Source organism: Pongo pygmaeus, chromosome 14 (assembly GCF_028885625.2).
Source record: "Pongo pygmaeus isolate AG05252 chromosome 14, NHGRI_mPonPyg2-v2.0_pri, whole genome shotgun sequence".
In the NCBI taxonomy this organism is placed as follows: Eukaryota; Metazoa; Chordata; class Mammalia; order Primates; family Hominidae; genus Pongo; species Pongo pygmaeus.
This window is the reverse complement of record NC_072387.2, coordinates 44,020,537-44,035,788: the sequence shown is the minus strand read 5'-3', so window position 1 is coordinate 44,035,788 and position 15,252 is coordinate 44,020,537. Positions and strand designations below refer to the sequence as shown.

Below are 15,252 nucleotides of genomic sequence, written 5' to 3'. Positions count from 1 at the left end.
CTGTACACAGCCTGCATGCATGGGCTATTTTGCAAACCATAAAAAGAGTGTATTTCCTAAAGATGGTTTGAGATTATTAAGAAAGCAATAACTTCTTTCTTAATAGGCCTGTAAGCATGCATAACATTAAAATTTCTTTGTAACTGCCAAATAAAAATATAAAACAGAAAGCATTTAAATAATTTGTATATCTTGGGGGAAGAAATAAAAAACTAGGTGTACTACTCCAAGTTGTAAAAAGGCAAAATATTTGAAAGAGCATCATTATCAATGTCTTCAGTCCTATAATTAATAATTCTTGGTTTAGAGTATTTGTAACCATCTAAATTTACATAATAATGTATATTTATACAAAATTAGGATAATGTATATTTATACACATGTCCCAAGAATGTGCATATATTAAGTAATATTAGATCTAATAAACTCTTTAGCCTCAATTCCTACCACTCAAAGGGAAGGTTAATTTACTGAAAATGTAAAGTAAAAATATTGAGAAATCTTGACATTTCTTTCTCTAGTGCCATAAAGCTAGAAACATTACAAATATGCCTCAAATGTTGCTAACTTATATGAGAAACCCGTTCTTTCTTGCATATTTTGATGTGTAAGCTATAAATCAGATTCATAAATCTAACACATATATTCATGTTAGCTACTAAGTATTAAGAGTTTCTTTGAAAAATGAATCTTCTACCAAGTATTAATTTGTTACATACATGAAAATTAAAGAACTTTACATAAAATAAAAATTATAAACATATTGATTATATATCTGAAATATTTTATACTTTGCCTGTGTCAGTGTTTTTTGATTAAAACTTGTCTTTAATTGGAAGCATGACAAAATAGTAAACTCTAGGGGAAATAAATAACGGTGTTACAGTCTAAAGATCTTTTGATATAAAACTAAAACACCCAGACATTTATACATCAATCATAAAATTTCCAAATAAAAATAATGAAATAAGGGCATGAAGAAACATTTTTGTGGTAATAGAAATGTTCTATCTACATGTGTGGTAGAGCTTCTATGATGGTATACATTTGTCAGAATTCATAGAATGGCACAATCATATGGAAAAATCATGGAATACTAATGTATGCAAATTACACATCAACAAATCTAACTTAAAAAAATAAATTTCACAGAAAAACGAAGCTATACATCTTATTTCACTAGGTTCCCACTTTTTTTTTTTTTAAATCAGGAACACTACATCTTACAAACTATGCTGTTCATGCTTCTAATTTGATTGGGATTTTAGATAATAAAATGGATAAGGATATGTGAATGTAAAAGTATTAACTATTCATTAGTATTACTTTACACTTGATATTTTTGACAAATCATTATATAAAAAAGTGTGCTTTCAAGAAATAGTACATATTGGTGTACTAAAATGTATATTATTACAATAGTGAAAATAATGAAATGTAACTGGAAATGAAATATTATACAGGTATTATATTCTCAGATAGTTATCTCTATATTTATATGTAAAGATATAAAGAAAATTTATATTTATAAACTAATTTCCTTCTTTTTCTATAAACCATTTATAATTTTACTGCACATAATATACATGATAAAAGGTAATCGTTTTCTATTTGATGTAATTATCCTTTTAAACTATTACTCCAGTTACTGATCATTAAAAAAAATAAATCTTACTTTAGAAGAATTACTTTGCTCATTAAAAAATAAGCTTCAAAACTATAAATTAAAAATAGGAAAGGTTATTTTAGACATGTAATCACTGGAAGTTGATTATCTATGTACCATATTCTAGTCTCAAGGTCATGTTGAATATTTTCAGTGGCTTAATCACATGCAGTACGAAACAGTAATGAGAGCAATGCAGTCCTGGTTGACCTAGTACAGATGTAGGGATTAACAGACACTAATCGATTCTGATTCCCTTGTTTTCTCTAAATGCAATAAAAATATAGCATATTAACAGTACTAAAAATGTAGCTATATACACAAATGTATGTAAATTCATGTATGTAAAATCATACATAGATTTGTATATATGTTATAGGGTAGGAAATACCTAATTTTCATACATTATATAGAAAAGAATCATGAGCCCATTTATCCTGTCTGAATATTTCTATAATATCACAAGAAAATTATAAGCTGAAATCTAACAAAAAGATTTTAGTTTTATTAGAAAGATAATAGTAACTTTCTGAAGGGTTTGTGAGAAATTAGACTATTGGAATCCATATTTCCTACATAATATTCAATAAATGAATGACTAACTTCATTGTCCTTAAATGTTTTGGAAAAGGTTAGAGATCACAATTTATGCCGAACAATAAAAAATTCTTTAGGTTGATAACCTCCCTTCCCCCATTTTTTTTTCAGTTTACAGATACAACTAAAAACATCCTGTACCTCTGTGTACACATGCAAATGAAGTGAGGAAACAGAGACAATTATGAAAATAAGCCAGGCTTTAAATTTCTTTTTCTACCAAAAGAAAAGTTTTGGCTAGTTATCCAGTATTACTTCAAGTCTGCAAATCAAGCAGTGGTGGTCAATTCTTACAAGTATACTCCCAACTTCCATTTTTAATCTCAAAATTTTCTTTTCAAAAACCTATTAATACCAATATCAAGTTGATTAAGCAACACTGTAGAGAAAAAAAGTACTCTTCACTACAAATGTGACTATATGATTGTGAACTAGGGTGATGAAGAAAACTGAGGCAAAGGCCTTCATCAGTCAAGTGAAGAATAAACAATTTTAAAAAATTAACCACAATTCTCAAAATGTTCTAGTTGAAGAAATAAAATAGGGTCTAAATTGTGCAAACAGTGACCTCAATCCTCTGCTTGACTTTGAAATAAATCTGATATTAAAAGATGAAATAATTACTTTAAGAAATCACTGAAACCTTGAAAGGTTTCAAGCTATTTTTTGTCTCAAGTGTTCTTATACCAGGAATCACACAGGAAGAAAGGTATAGATGCCATCAAATTAGATTACCAGAAAAACTCTCTCTATTTTACTTTATTTAATGTGACACATAAAGAAAACCCTGCACAAATATCTGTCTTTAATTTCTCTAGTGTAAAAAAAGAAATATATTGTGTCTGGCAGAATGAAACACTTGAAATAGCCTGGGTGCATTTTAAAAAAAAGAAGGGGGAAAGAAATCAGATGCCTACAATGAGCCTTCAAAGCCACTCCAGCAGTAGGGATAAATAATGTAATAAACTCAACTTCATATTCTTTTTATCTCCCCAGTGTAATAAGCACATATTAAAAAAATAAAACTTTAAATTCATGAATACTTGTGAATAGACTAGCAGCTAGCAGATAATGAAAAAACACCAAACAATATCTATATAAGCACTTAACATGTATGTGCACATCCTTTAACAGATACCTTTTTTCCAGATGAATGGTTACAATTGCTGAGATTTATGAACATGCAATTCAAATTTAAATTAGGTTTTTTTTCTAAAACAAAGAAATCTTGCATTCTTGTATTTCTCAACATAACAGAATTTTTCTTTAAGCTTAATAATGACACTATTTGTGAATTACTTTGTATATCCCATATAAGTAAGCAGGTCTACAGAAGTGGAGACAAGTTATTTAGGAAATAGTACTTGAGGAAAAGTTGATTTGCCACTGTTATTTTGAATGCTTCGAAGTGTTAAGGATCACAATATTTAATTATTTTATATTCACTAATACTAACGTTTATGATAATGGTGTGCTATGTCCTTATTGTTTTTTTTTTTTTTTCCCTAACTGGTACATTTTAAATCAAGCCTGCCTCATAAACTAAGTAAATGCAATGTAAAAGTCAGTTAGTTAGGCATTAAAATTCTAAATACCATTCAATATAAGCATTTCAAACTATCATTAAATCATGAGATTCTTGAGATGTTTTTTCCTTCAATTAGGCCAGTTTTCCTCAATTATCATTCTATTATTAGCTCATGTCAAAGATGTCTGCATGCCTACCACTGAAAACAATTAAGTATTTACATCCTAAAGCATGACACACACACAATTTTATTCTAGTAGCACTGAGTATATTTACAACAAAAAATATTGCAAGACTGGTACAACTGGAGTTTTTTAAAAAACTTTTCAAATTAATACATAAATGTATATTACGCCATCTCTATGTACTGCATAATCATTTGACATAACTATTTTAATAGGTCAAATGATTTTTTTTAAATTTACTGAAAAATAGTTAAATGTTATTCCCATAAAATAAATATATCCCCCAAGCCTAGATTAAAATTAGCTGAACTGCACAAAAATATACTGTTATTTGTAATCCCTCTCTATAGGTCATTTCCATAAAAAAATTTCGGGGATGGAAAACACACTTCTCCGAATAGCTTAATTCCCGCTTCAACAATGAGGGGCGTCTAAGATCACTGAAAGGATTCAGCTACAGAAGGCAATTCATTTCACGTGTTCAGTGTAATAGAAAATCACTGTGTTGCAGCAACAAGCAGTACTTGCACTAGAGTATTATTCATTCCAGGGCGCCCAGTTCACCCACAGTGATAATCGCGGACCGGTGAATCCTATGTTATGTAAATCACCTTCAGCTCCGTGTGTGAGGGGTGCTTAAGGAAGCAGCTTAGAACACAGTCCTGGCGTCCTTGAAACTAAATGACTTCACTTTCCTGAACACTCTAGATCTAACGAGTTTCCTAGTATACGTTTTCTCACCATTCATTTTTCTTTCTCAAAGTGCAAATCGTTAGTGAAAAGGCGCTGGTTGCACCAATTAGTTTGCACAAAGTGCTTCGGTGTTTAGCTTCGCTTTAACCCAATTAAGCTGCACAGTGAGCCCCCAAGATGCGCCACCTGCGCGCCTGGCTCCAGCCAGGCCCGGCCGGCGTCCCTCGCAGGCCCGCGTCCTTCGCGTTGGACCCACTTAAGGTCCCCCGAACAGCCCTGGGGCCTCCCCGTCCTCGGCTGTCTCACGTCCTTGACAACCAGGGGTGTTCTGCAGGTGGCCCAAGAAGGCAAGGGGCGAGGTCTTGGGGCAAGCATCCCTAGCCTGAACCCAAGGGAGAGAGCGCAGGGCGCAGGGGCCCGCAGCTGGGGCTTGGCAGCGACCACACCTGGGCCGGACGTGGGCGGTCCAGGCTGAGGGGTGCGTGGGCAGAGCGTGGTCTGGAGCAGAGGTGGAGAGTAAGCCGGGACACCAAGTAAGTTTTTCAAATAAGCTCGCGGAGAAATAAAGCGTAGCGATCTTGAGCCCAGAGAGGAAAGTAAGAGGGCACGGGAATACGGAGCAGCGAGAGAGAGGCGGCGAGCGGACGGCACAGGGCCACCCGCGCCGGGTGAGGGCAGAAGGCGGCGTTTCCCCAGAGACCACTGCACATCCTCGCCGTCGTGGCTGCAGGTTCTCCGGCTCTGATGCGTCTCCCCTCCAACTGCCAAAAGGTAGTAGTGCATTCACCCGCGACGACGGCAAAGTGGGGAGGGGCTTTTTGGGTGTTCCCAGACCCTGCTCTTAAGGTGATGGAAGGTTCTTGGGAAATAGAATAGATGGGTGCCACGCACCCCAATGTGTACTATTTTCAGCTAAATTGGAATCTATCACTGTTGGATAAGGAGAAATTAAATAATAGGTGGTTTTGTGATGCTGTACGTGTGCAAAACAAAACACACAAACAAAAATCAAAAGCTTAAGTAGCAAGTGGAAGCCCTGAAGAAGATCTTGTTAAAAGTGGCTCTGAAAGTGCCTACAAACCTGTTACCAGGAGTTATAGGATTTGATGGGAAATATTCTTAATTGGAAAGACGTGGCATCTAAATTTAAAGGTAGACAATTAAAAAAAGCCACCTAGGTTTAAAAACCACGACATAACCACTAAGTAGTATTTCTTTAGTTTCCTGTACTTTGAGGACACAACTGGACCACCAACTAGGAAAAAAAAATTCCTCCTCCTGTTTCCAGGTTCCAAAATTCAGAAATGAAATGCTTTATTTCACTTTTGTTTTCAAAATGATGTTTAAATAAAAAAAAAAAACCAGATAACTGCAAGTTAATTTTCTTTGCAAATGTTAACCATTTTCCCTTAATTAAATCACACGAAATAGTATAAAATTAGAAGTCTACTGCCAGGTCACCACTTAAGGACACTTAAGACAGGAGATATATCCTTAATTATACATCTGTAAACAAGCCAGAAACCCCAAGCCTTCAATTTTTCGGGATAGTTATCTGTGAGGAAGCGTGATCTTATGATCTCACCTGAATTTTATGTACTAAAATACAGGTCACTATGAAATAACGCTAAAATACTCTGTCCATCCCAGAGACAATTTATTTTTCAAATGTTTCTATAAGTGCATATATAGCTTTGTGTCCTGCTTGTAATGCTGGGCAAGTCCACTAAAGTGCAAAGACTGCAGCTGGTGGGGCAGAGGGATGTATCAAATATTTTTTAAACATCCTAACTTAAACGGGGGTAGAACATCTAACACACTCAGCAATAATTTTCAGATTCAACAAATGCAAAAAAGGAAAAAAACATAAGTAAAAAAAGAGCATACTACCTCAACGTTTCAAAAAATCATTTTAACATATAGGAACATCCAGAATGAGAAAATTACGCAGGTACTCCTCCATCTAAAGTCAACTTCCATATGCCAGTAGTCTGCATGAAAGAACAAACTTTCAACCTGCATTTAAGAAGACCCCAAGGATTAACAGACGTTAATCATCTTACTCTAAATGCAAGTTAGTGATTTTGTTTTAGAAAACCCTGTCTAGATCACTAATTGATGGATGCCCATTAAGACACCTGTATTTGCATTTCAGCGGTAAAAAGACAAGCAGGTTTTTCGGCACAGAAGAGAGCCGCTTTGCCAAGTCTTTTCAAAACGTCAATATGCTTCAAGTAATACCAAAGCTGAGAGATTCCTCTTGATTTCCAAACTGTCTAGGTGGCCTGGGTGGTTTTCTGCCGGCAGCAGCCTCCTACCTTTAGTTTGTGTGCCTATATCCATGAGGGGGGATTAATTAGCCGGGTTGGAGCTGAAGGAGGCTGTCGTGACGAGCCCAGTGGCGATTGGCCACCCGCCTGCCTGGCCCTGCCTTTATAATTTCCACACGAGTGCATCTGGGCTCTTAGACAAACCAACAGCAGCTTCTTCTGACATATACACACGCACACTCACCCCGGACACACTCTCAGCACACTTTTCCTCCGTTTGATTAACAGTGCTGCACACACAATGATTACGGGAAAGCGTAAATAAATACGGAAAGGGGTGCTTATTTTGACTACTGGAAGAGCTTTGCTGGGTCTCAGCGCAACTTTTGTTTTTTTATTCCTGAGAAGGTGATCTCTCCAAGCGGTTCTCTCACACAAGGATTCTTTAAAAAAGGAAGAGAGACAAGGAGGGGGGGAGGACAATCTTTCACTTTAAGAACGGCTGGGCTCAAAGATAAAAGGAAGGGAAAAGCAGCAGCAGCAGCAGCAGCAGCAGGGAAACCAACGCTGCAGCACTTCCGAAAGGCATTTTTGATCCATTTCTGAGTGCTGCGGCCCGTTTCTCCACCGAAGTTGGCTCCAGCTCTAGCAGCCGCATTGGATCCCACAGCTTACTGCGAGACTCCGGTGTACAATCCGGATCTCTGCCCCAACATGATTGCGGCCCAGGCCAAGCTGGTCTACCATCTGAATAAATACTACAACGAAAAATGCCAAGCCAGGAAAGCTGCCATTGCCAAAACTATCCGGGAAGTCTGCAAAGTAGTTTCCGACGTACTGAAGGAAGTGGAAGTGCAGGAGCCACGGTTCATCAGCTCCCTCAACGAGCTGGACAATCGCTACGAGGGCCTCGAGGTCATCTCCCCCACCGAATTTGAAGTGGTGCTTTATCTCAACCAAATGGGGGTGTTCAACTTCGTGGACGATGGCTCACTGCCCGGCTGCGCGGTGCTGAAGTTGAGCGACGGGCGCAAGAGGAGCATGTCCCTCTGGGTGGAATTCATTACCGCCTCCGGCTACCTCTCGGCGCGCAAAATCCGGTCCAGGTTTCAGACGCTGGTGGCTCAAGCGGTAGACAAATGTAGCTACCGGGATGTGGTAAAGATGGTGGCAGACACCAGCGAAGTGAAACTGAGAATCCGAGATAGGTACGTGGTGCAGATCACGCCGGCCTTTAAATGCACCGGGATCTGGCCGAGGAGTGCTGCCCACTGGCCACTTCCCCACATCCCCTGGCCGGGACCCAACCGGGTGGCGGAGGTCAAGGCGGAAGGTTTCAATCTCTTGTCCAAGGAGTGCCACTCCTTGGCCGGCAAGCAGAGCTCGGCGGAGAGCGACGCCTGGGTGCTGCAGTTCGCGGAGGCAGAGAACAGACTGCAGATGGGGGGCTGCAGAAAGAAGTGTCTCTCCATCCTCAAAACCTTAAGGGATCGTCACCTTGAACTGCCGGGCCAGCCCTTGAACAATTACCATATGAAGACTCTGGTTTCCTACGAGTGTGAAAAGCATCCCCGAGAGTCGGACTGGGACGAGTCTTGCCTGGGTGATCGGCTGAACGGGATTTTGCTGCAACTTATCTCCTGCCTGCAGTGCCGGCGGTGTCCCCACTACTTTCTACCGAACTTAGATCTGTTTCAAGGCAAACCTCACTCAGCTCTGGAAAACGCTGCCAAACAAACGTGGCGACTGGCAAGAGAGATCCTGACCAACCCGAAAAGTTTGGAAAAACTCTAGAGGATGATTTAATCAAGAGCCGAAATTATCACCCTTCTCAAAGTCCTTATTAAGTGTAAACTTCTGTTCAATTCCTAATATTCCACTCCGCAGTGCAAACAATCTCTTCCTTTAAAAAGGAATAATAATACAATATTTAAACATCATCTCACCCAACCCCACAAGGGGAGAAAAAGTAGGGGAAGCTGATGGAGAAAAACCCAAAGCCACTAGTATTAGAAGACTTCTTTCCACACGATTTCCTATCTCCCTTGAAAAGTACACCGTAACACTCCGTAAACAGCCCAGCTGTAACGCCAGACCGCGACAAACACTCTGCCTAACTATCAAAGGATTATAGCAATCCTGATGATTTAGGTGCATCTGTATGTGAGTAAACACGATTTGGATATGCCATCTGAAAGAAACTGTAATGTATATTTTGATTTGTAACAAATATTGTGATCTCACATTGTCTTTGAAAGTGTGGATGTTGGTGTTTTGTGATTTGGTGAACAGAGCTTAAATTGCCATTCTGGATACTTCCAGACATTTTCCACTAACAAAGATATCATTTAAAGGTAGATTTCCTCCTGGTACTTTTATCTGTCTTTGAAAGTGTCTGAACTTTAAAAAGTTTACATTTTGTTTCAAATATTGCTTGCTCTATTTCTAACATTCCATAAATATACTTGAAATGTTATTTAAATATATTCAAAGAAATTTGAATTCAGCTTATATAATAACGCTTGAATATCTGAATTATATATTTGAAAAATGCACTTGAAATACACTGGATAATTACTTTTGTGATTTAGATTTTAATTTGTTGCTGGTTTTTATTTAATTAGATGCTAATAAATGAAGTAAAATAAAAGTTGTTGTGTCTCACTTTAAATTGTTTCCTATCACAAGATGTAATGCTGCATTTTGAAAATCAAACCCTCTTGAATATCTTAAACATTTTGAGAAATATGCTAAGAAATCCTTAAAAATAAAACATTGGAGAAAAGCTCTTTCTGTATAGGTCCATAAGATAATCTACTCTCAGTCTCTAACTTGCCTGTAAGACAATTCCTTTCTACAACAGACACAATTTAAATCTACCTTTGAAAGCTTGCTCTTCTTGTAGCATTTTTGATAATATAAGAAAAAAAGTCTATCATGACAGTAGAGATGACTGAGTTAAAAATCTGACTAATTCAGTTAAAAATCTGATAAAGTCATAATGAAACTTTGAAAATTATGTATGAAAACTAATAAAACGATCCTTTCTGACCAATATATTTTATGTCAAACCTTATTTTATGTAATAAGGGTTCCATTAGCAGAATAAATTCATTAGAAATTCAACATTTCTTTTTGACTTCATAAGGCAAGCTAATAAAAGGATAAACACAAAATTTAAGTTATTTTAAAATACAGTGCATTCAAGCTCATTTTAAAAACTACATTTGCAGTTGGAAGTAAAAGAAGTCCCATGGCTATCCTTTGGAATAGTTTAGTAGTCAACAAGTGCTGAAAAGGCTGATCACCTATGGGCCTTAAGTTAGTTAATTCAGGTGACGGTAAATTTTTGGATTTCAGCTCTAGTCTACAAATACTATTTTATAACATTTTATTTCAATATCTAAATTAAAAACAATAAAGTTCTGGATCTGTGGGAGCATTTGTCTTTGACTATTTTAGAATAAATTCTTCTGCAAATAAAGGAAGATCTTTGCAAAATGATGCTAGAATTTCTAGCATGACACTTCATGCTCTTGAATTCTTAACCCCAGAATAGAAGTTTGCAAATTGCACAGTAACATGAAAGTTAAAACATTAGAATAGATCTCAGAAAATGCTGAGAAAGAGCTACTCTAATACTCTGGTGTTTAAAATCCACACAATAACATTTAATAAATATGCATTTAAATGGTCCAAATATGTATTTTCTGGCTTTATACCCAAAGAATACAATATTTAAACATCTGAGTGCTAGCATATATATTTAAAATCAAAGCTCAGAGAATCAGCTGCTTTTCTCTTAAATCCACATATAAAACCCATTCTTATTTCAGGAGATGGACAAAATGGGTGTACTAATGGAGATTAATTTATATCTAAATGGCTCTCCCCCCAGTTTCCTTATAATTTTCAATAATCACATTACAATACAAAGTTTTGAAAATTAAAAGTGATCTTAATAAGAAATTTCCCAAGACCTTTCGTAGTCAGCCTCAGAGCCTGAGATTCTGGGCCCCAGGGACTTGGGAGCAATTGGCTTAACTACCAAATCTGCCCAAGTGCAAACAAAGGCACTCATAGAAAGACTGTTAAAATGTGCATGCTCTGGTAATACAGGATTTAAATTCATTAATATATTCTTCAATTCCATAAAGAGAACATGCTATTTCATTCATTTTATTTTCTATGAGAAAGAGGAGAATGTGCTCCCCTCCTCCACTGTCAGGTAAAACCAAACAAAATTGAAAACCACTTCCTGCCACAAAGCCACCAATACTGTACATGGAATCGCTTTAACTCACTTTCGTGTCGATCTTCTTGAAGGTAGAATCATCCTCATCTACCTCGAAGTAGATTTCTGTCGTGGTGATGGAGAGAGTCCCCTTGGCCACCACCACGGGAGCGATGAGCTGGGCAGGGGTGCTGAGAACCACTGGGCCTGCAAGGCAAGGACAAGGGGAGTCAGGCTGAGCCCCTGTGGCCCTTCCTGCTCCCCCCCAGAAAGATACCAGAGGTTTTTATTGATAAGGATGCACTAGAAAAAATGGTGCCTGTATTATGCGGCAAACTCTTTTTTCACGTAAGATAAGGACTACTTAGCTTTTATACATTACTTTATAACGAGACTAGAGAGAAAAAATGGTATGAAAACCCAGGAGGTCAGGATACCGAATAACGCTCAATTTCCACCTAGAAATCCTACATGGTTGGTGAGGGGCTGCCATTAACCTACTTAAAAGTGCAGAACGGACAAATGCCCCAATTCTCCATCGAGTATCACTGGCTTTTCCAGAGACCCTAGGCAGTCAGCACTGCCCCCAAGACCAGCCATCGCGCGAAGCCGTTCCACTCAGCAGCGGCGCTCCCCAAGGAGAGGCGAGAGGACGAGAAGGGGGCAAGGATCTAAATGATAAATTCCGCTCTTCTGAGCGGTTTGCCTTTTGCAGGAAGATTAATCTAATATCGGTCTCCTAAGGTGCGCTACACACACACACATACGCGTGCATACGGACATTACATAAAGTTCTTATGTAGAAAAGAACGAAAATCTTAGTCATTTTCTCACAGAGAATATATCAAAAGTGATGAAAATGTAAGACGCTTGAACAAAACGATTCTCAAAAAACCGTGCGAAAGTGCTACTTCTCAACTTTTGAAACTACAGAAACAGCTTCACTAGAAGTGCCTGCCAGGGTGCTTGCTTCGAATTCCCTCAATCTGTTAAGGTTGAAAATCACGAATTACGCGTATAGAATATGAATTCAAATGGGTTATTACCTAAATGTTTCCTGTAAAGTCTCCCCAAAGGGAGACATTCTTCGCAATCCTGGATTTGAAACACGATATAACGTTATACATAACGTTGGGATCGGATATAACTATTCATTTGTAGGTAGCAAGGGCGCATCATAATCCCTTCCACTTCTCTCAAATGCATACAGTCAAACGCATCACATTAACAGTCGGAGAAAGGCAATAAAAAGTTAGGTTCCCCGCGGCCGCTAGGCCTCGGCCTCCGGGCGGAGATTCCTCGCGCCGACACCGCTCTCGGCCCCCGCCGGGCCGGGCTCGGGAGACGCGGCCAAGTTGGCTTTTCCTGGCGCAGCACACACCCAATCTGCGACCGTCCTGCACAAAGCCGGGCCGTTCCCGAGGCTGCGGGAACACAGAGGGCTGGGCTGGCTTCTGTCGCGATTACAAGGGGGTGGCTAAGGATCAAACTGTGACAGTGTCAGCTTTCAGCCCTGTCGGGACTGCTCGGGCCAGACCCACGCACAGCCTTGTCTTTCATTTCACTGCTCTGGATCCCCCGATGAGCCCCCCGGGCTCGCGGACTCTGGGCCTCGGCCTCTGCCCAGCCGAGTCGGGGTCCACCTCGGTTGCACAAGGTTTTTCTTTGGAAAGGGAGAGGCAGTCGATCTGAAGCACCACTTTAAAAGGCTCATCAATCTTAATCTAGGTTGCTCAAGTAATTACGCCCGAATCTCTTGTACGATTACAAGTGGATTTGGGTTTCTATTCCCCAGGCCCTCCTTTGTGTTTATTGGAGGGTCTGTGCGCGCGCTTGGCGGCGCCTCCTGCCTCCCGCGCCCTCCTCCGAATCCCCCAAAGCTCGGGCCAGTTCGAACCGCTCCCTTAACCCTTAAGCAACCAGGACGCTCCTTTGGATGCCACTTTTCCTATCTTCTCTCTGAAGAAATCTATGCGGTTTACTCTTGATTGGGGCAAGGTGAGAAAGGTGATTTGGTTCACATTGGAAACAAAGTTATACATTGTTGGGCATTGCTAAAAACCTCAAAAAAGTCTCCATTCTAAAGACAGAGGACTACCAAGATTTACAGTTTAACAGAGGTTTCTGGCATTTGGAGACAAATAATGGTCAAAAACACTAAAAATGGTGAATTACTTATTTCTCCTAAAAAGTAATTTAACGTATCCAAATTGAGAACATGAAAAAAAAGGATCGTGAAACATCAAAACCATACCCATTGATTTATTGAAATACATTACAAAATTTTAAGTACACGATCCGTGAACTTTTCGTGGGGAGCACATCTTCTCTACTTCTCTGTGTTTCTGAAAGGAGACGGCTTCCTTTAGATTTTACTCCAATATCGTTCTGTTCAGGAGATTTTCTGGGCGTTAAAAGGGCTTCGAACTGGTCTTTCTTTAAGAAAGACACATCATGAAATATTCAGCATTAATAGTGTGTCATTTTTACCCTCGTCCTTTGGAAATCTCCAATTACAACTTCCAATTCCATAGCATGTTTAAGGAGCACTGAATCTTTTTGTTGTAGTCTTCAGGGAGCAAACCAGCCGCAGAGAGAATACGGAGTTAATCCACTACAGAATAGAGAGAGGGGATTATGTTTTAATCCCCTTTGGGGGAGCCTTTGGATTTTAGGGATCCGATATTAAAATGTTTACATAAGGCACAATCACAAGCCAGCAGATCTTCCATACAGTACTTGGTTATTTGAAAACCTCGAATCCCTTTCCAAATAAAAATAGTTTACAAAGAATGGCATCTCTGAATGACGGTGAGATGGTGATCTAGCTGATTCTGTTCTAGAAGATAACTTAAGTAACTACACATTTAACCTCCTAAACTTTGCTTGGTGTAGTGAGTTGAGGAATGACTGTAAATATATTCATCCCAATCACTACTATAGCAATAAAAGAATAAATTATAATGTCCTCGGCACACATAGAAGTATTGATATTCAATGTTAAACAAATGGATAAGACAAAACCTCTTCCTATTGCATTGATGCATATAATAATTTAAAGTTCCACCATCTAAAGTGGTAATTAAAAGGAAAATATAAATGTTATTTACTTTTTACAACTGGCAACAAAATGCTTAAAAAATACTGATCCATTACTATTTTTGAAAGGATAGGGGTATTACTTCCCATTTATCTAATTTAAAATCTGAACTAGAACAAAAGCCACCCAAGCATAATGAATCTTTAAAATAATAACTTCTCTTTAGAGCCCTAAGATCTTTAACCAATTGAGATGGTAAACCTCATCATGGATCTACAGTAGAAAGTACACGTTTTATATTTAAAAAGAAACCATTTATCAAATATATTTTAAAAGTAGAATGTTAAATACTTGTGGGTTTAGATTATCCTGATGAAAATAAAAATTTCAAGCACAGAAATCTTAATAATACACTGACATTTTGGTAAAACTTTACAAAATTCTTTTTTTTTTTTGAGATAGAGTCTTGCTCTGTTGCCCAGGCTGGAGTGCAATGGCCCAATCTCTGGCTCGCTGCAACCTCTGCCTCCCGAGCTCAAGCGATTCTCCTGCCTCAGCCTCCCGAGTAGCTGGGAGTACAGGCATGCACCACTGTGCCCAGCTAATTTTTGTATTTTTAGTAGAGACAGGGTTTCACCATGTTGGCCAGACTAGTCTTGAACTCCTAACCTCAGGTGATCCACCTGGCTTGGCATCCCAAAATGCTGGGATTACAGGCATGAGCCACCGTGCACGGCCACAAAACTCTTTTACATTTTTACAGAACTAATAGTCCAATATTCACAAATTTTAAGTTATTGGATGTGTCAATGCTTTCTTGCCAAAGACCACCAAGAACACATCTGTAGTTGAACAAGTGGGTTTTATTATTCATTGCAGTGAGAGAAACTGACAACAATAAGAACCACGGGGTGACTTACGGGTGTTAAAAGACTCATTGTAGGATCTGGATTTTACTTAAGTGATTTTGGGAAGAGTTCAGGAAAGCAGGGCTTTGCTCTGGATTGGGCTCTGTCAGGCATCAGAAATAATTCAATGA

The 15,252-nt window shown here is 38.6% G+C and overlaps 2 protein-coding genes across 9 annotated transcripts in view; one reads left to right on the top strand and one right to left on the bottom strand.

The window, feature by feature from the left end:
* The window catches only part of NBEA (neurobeachin), a 754,643-nt gene that overhangs the window by 190,545 nt on the left and 548,846 nt on the right, over positions 1-15,252 (bottom strand). For all 8 annotated transcript variants that reach the window (XM_054446222.2, XM_063650755.1, XM_063650757.1 and 5 more), the window contains one exon: positions 11,244-11,380. In XM_054446222.2, the coding sequence (XP_054302197.1) occupies positions 11,244-11,380 (137 nt within the window). The remainder of the gene's footprint in view (positions 1-11,243; positions 11,381-15,252) is intronic.
* On the top strand, positions 7,128-9,575 carry MAB21L1 (mab-21 like 1). The gene has a single exon (XM_054446223.2). The coding sequence runs from the start codon at positions 7,654-7,656 to the stop codon at positions 8,731-8,733; it is 1,080 nt and encodes a 359-aa protein (XP_054302198.1). The 5' UTR covers positions 7,128-7,653; the 3' UTR covers positions 8,734-9,575.

Bases quoted from the DNA above. Each gene is read 5' to 3' on its own strand.
- MAB21L1 (XM_054446223.2), top strand. From the start codon at position 7,654: ATGATTGCGGCCCAGGCCAAGCTGGTCTACCATCTGAATAAATACTAC.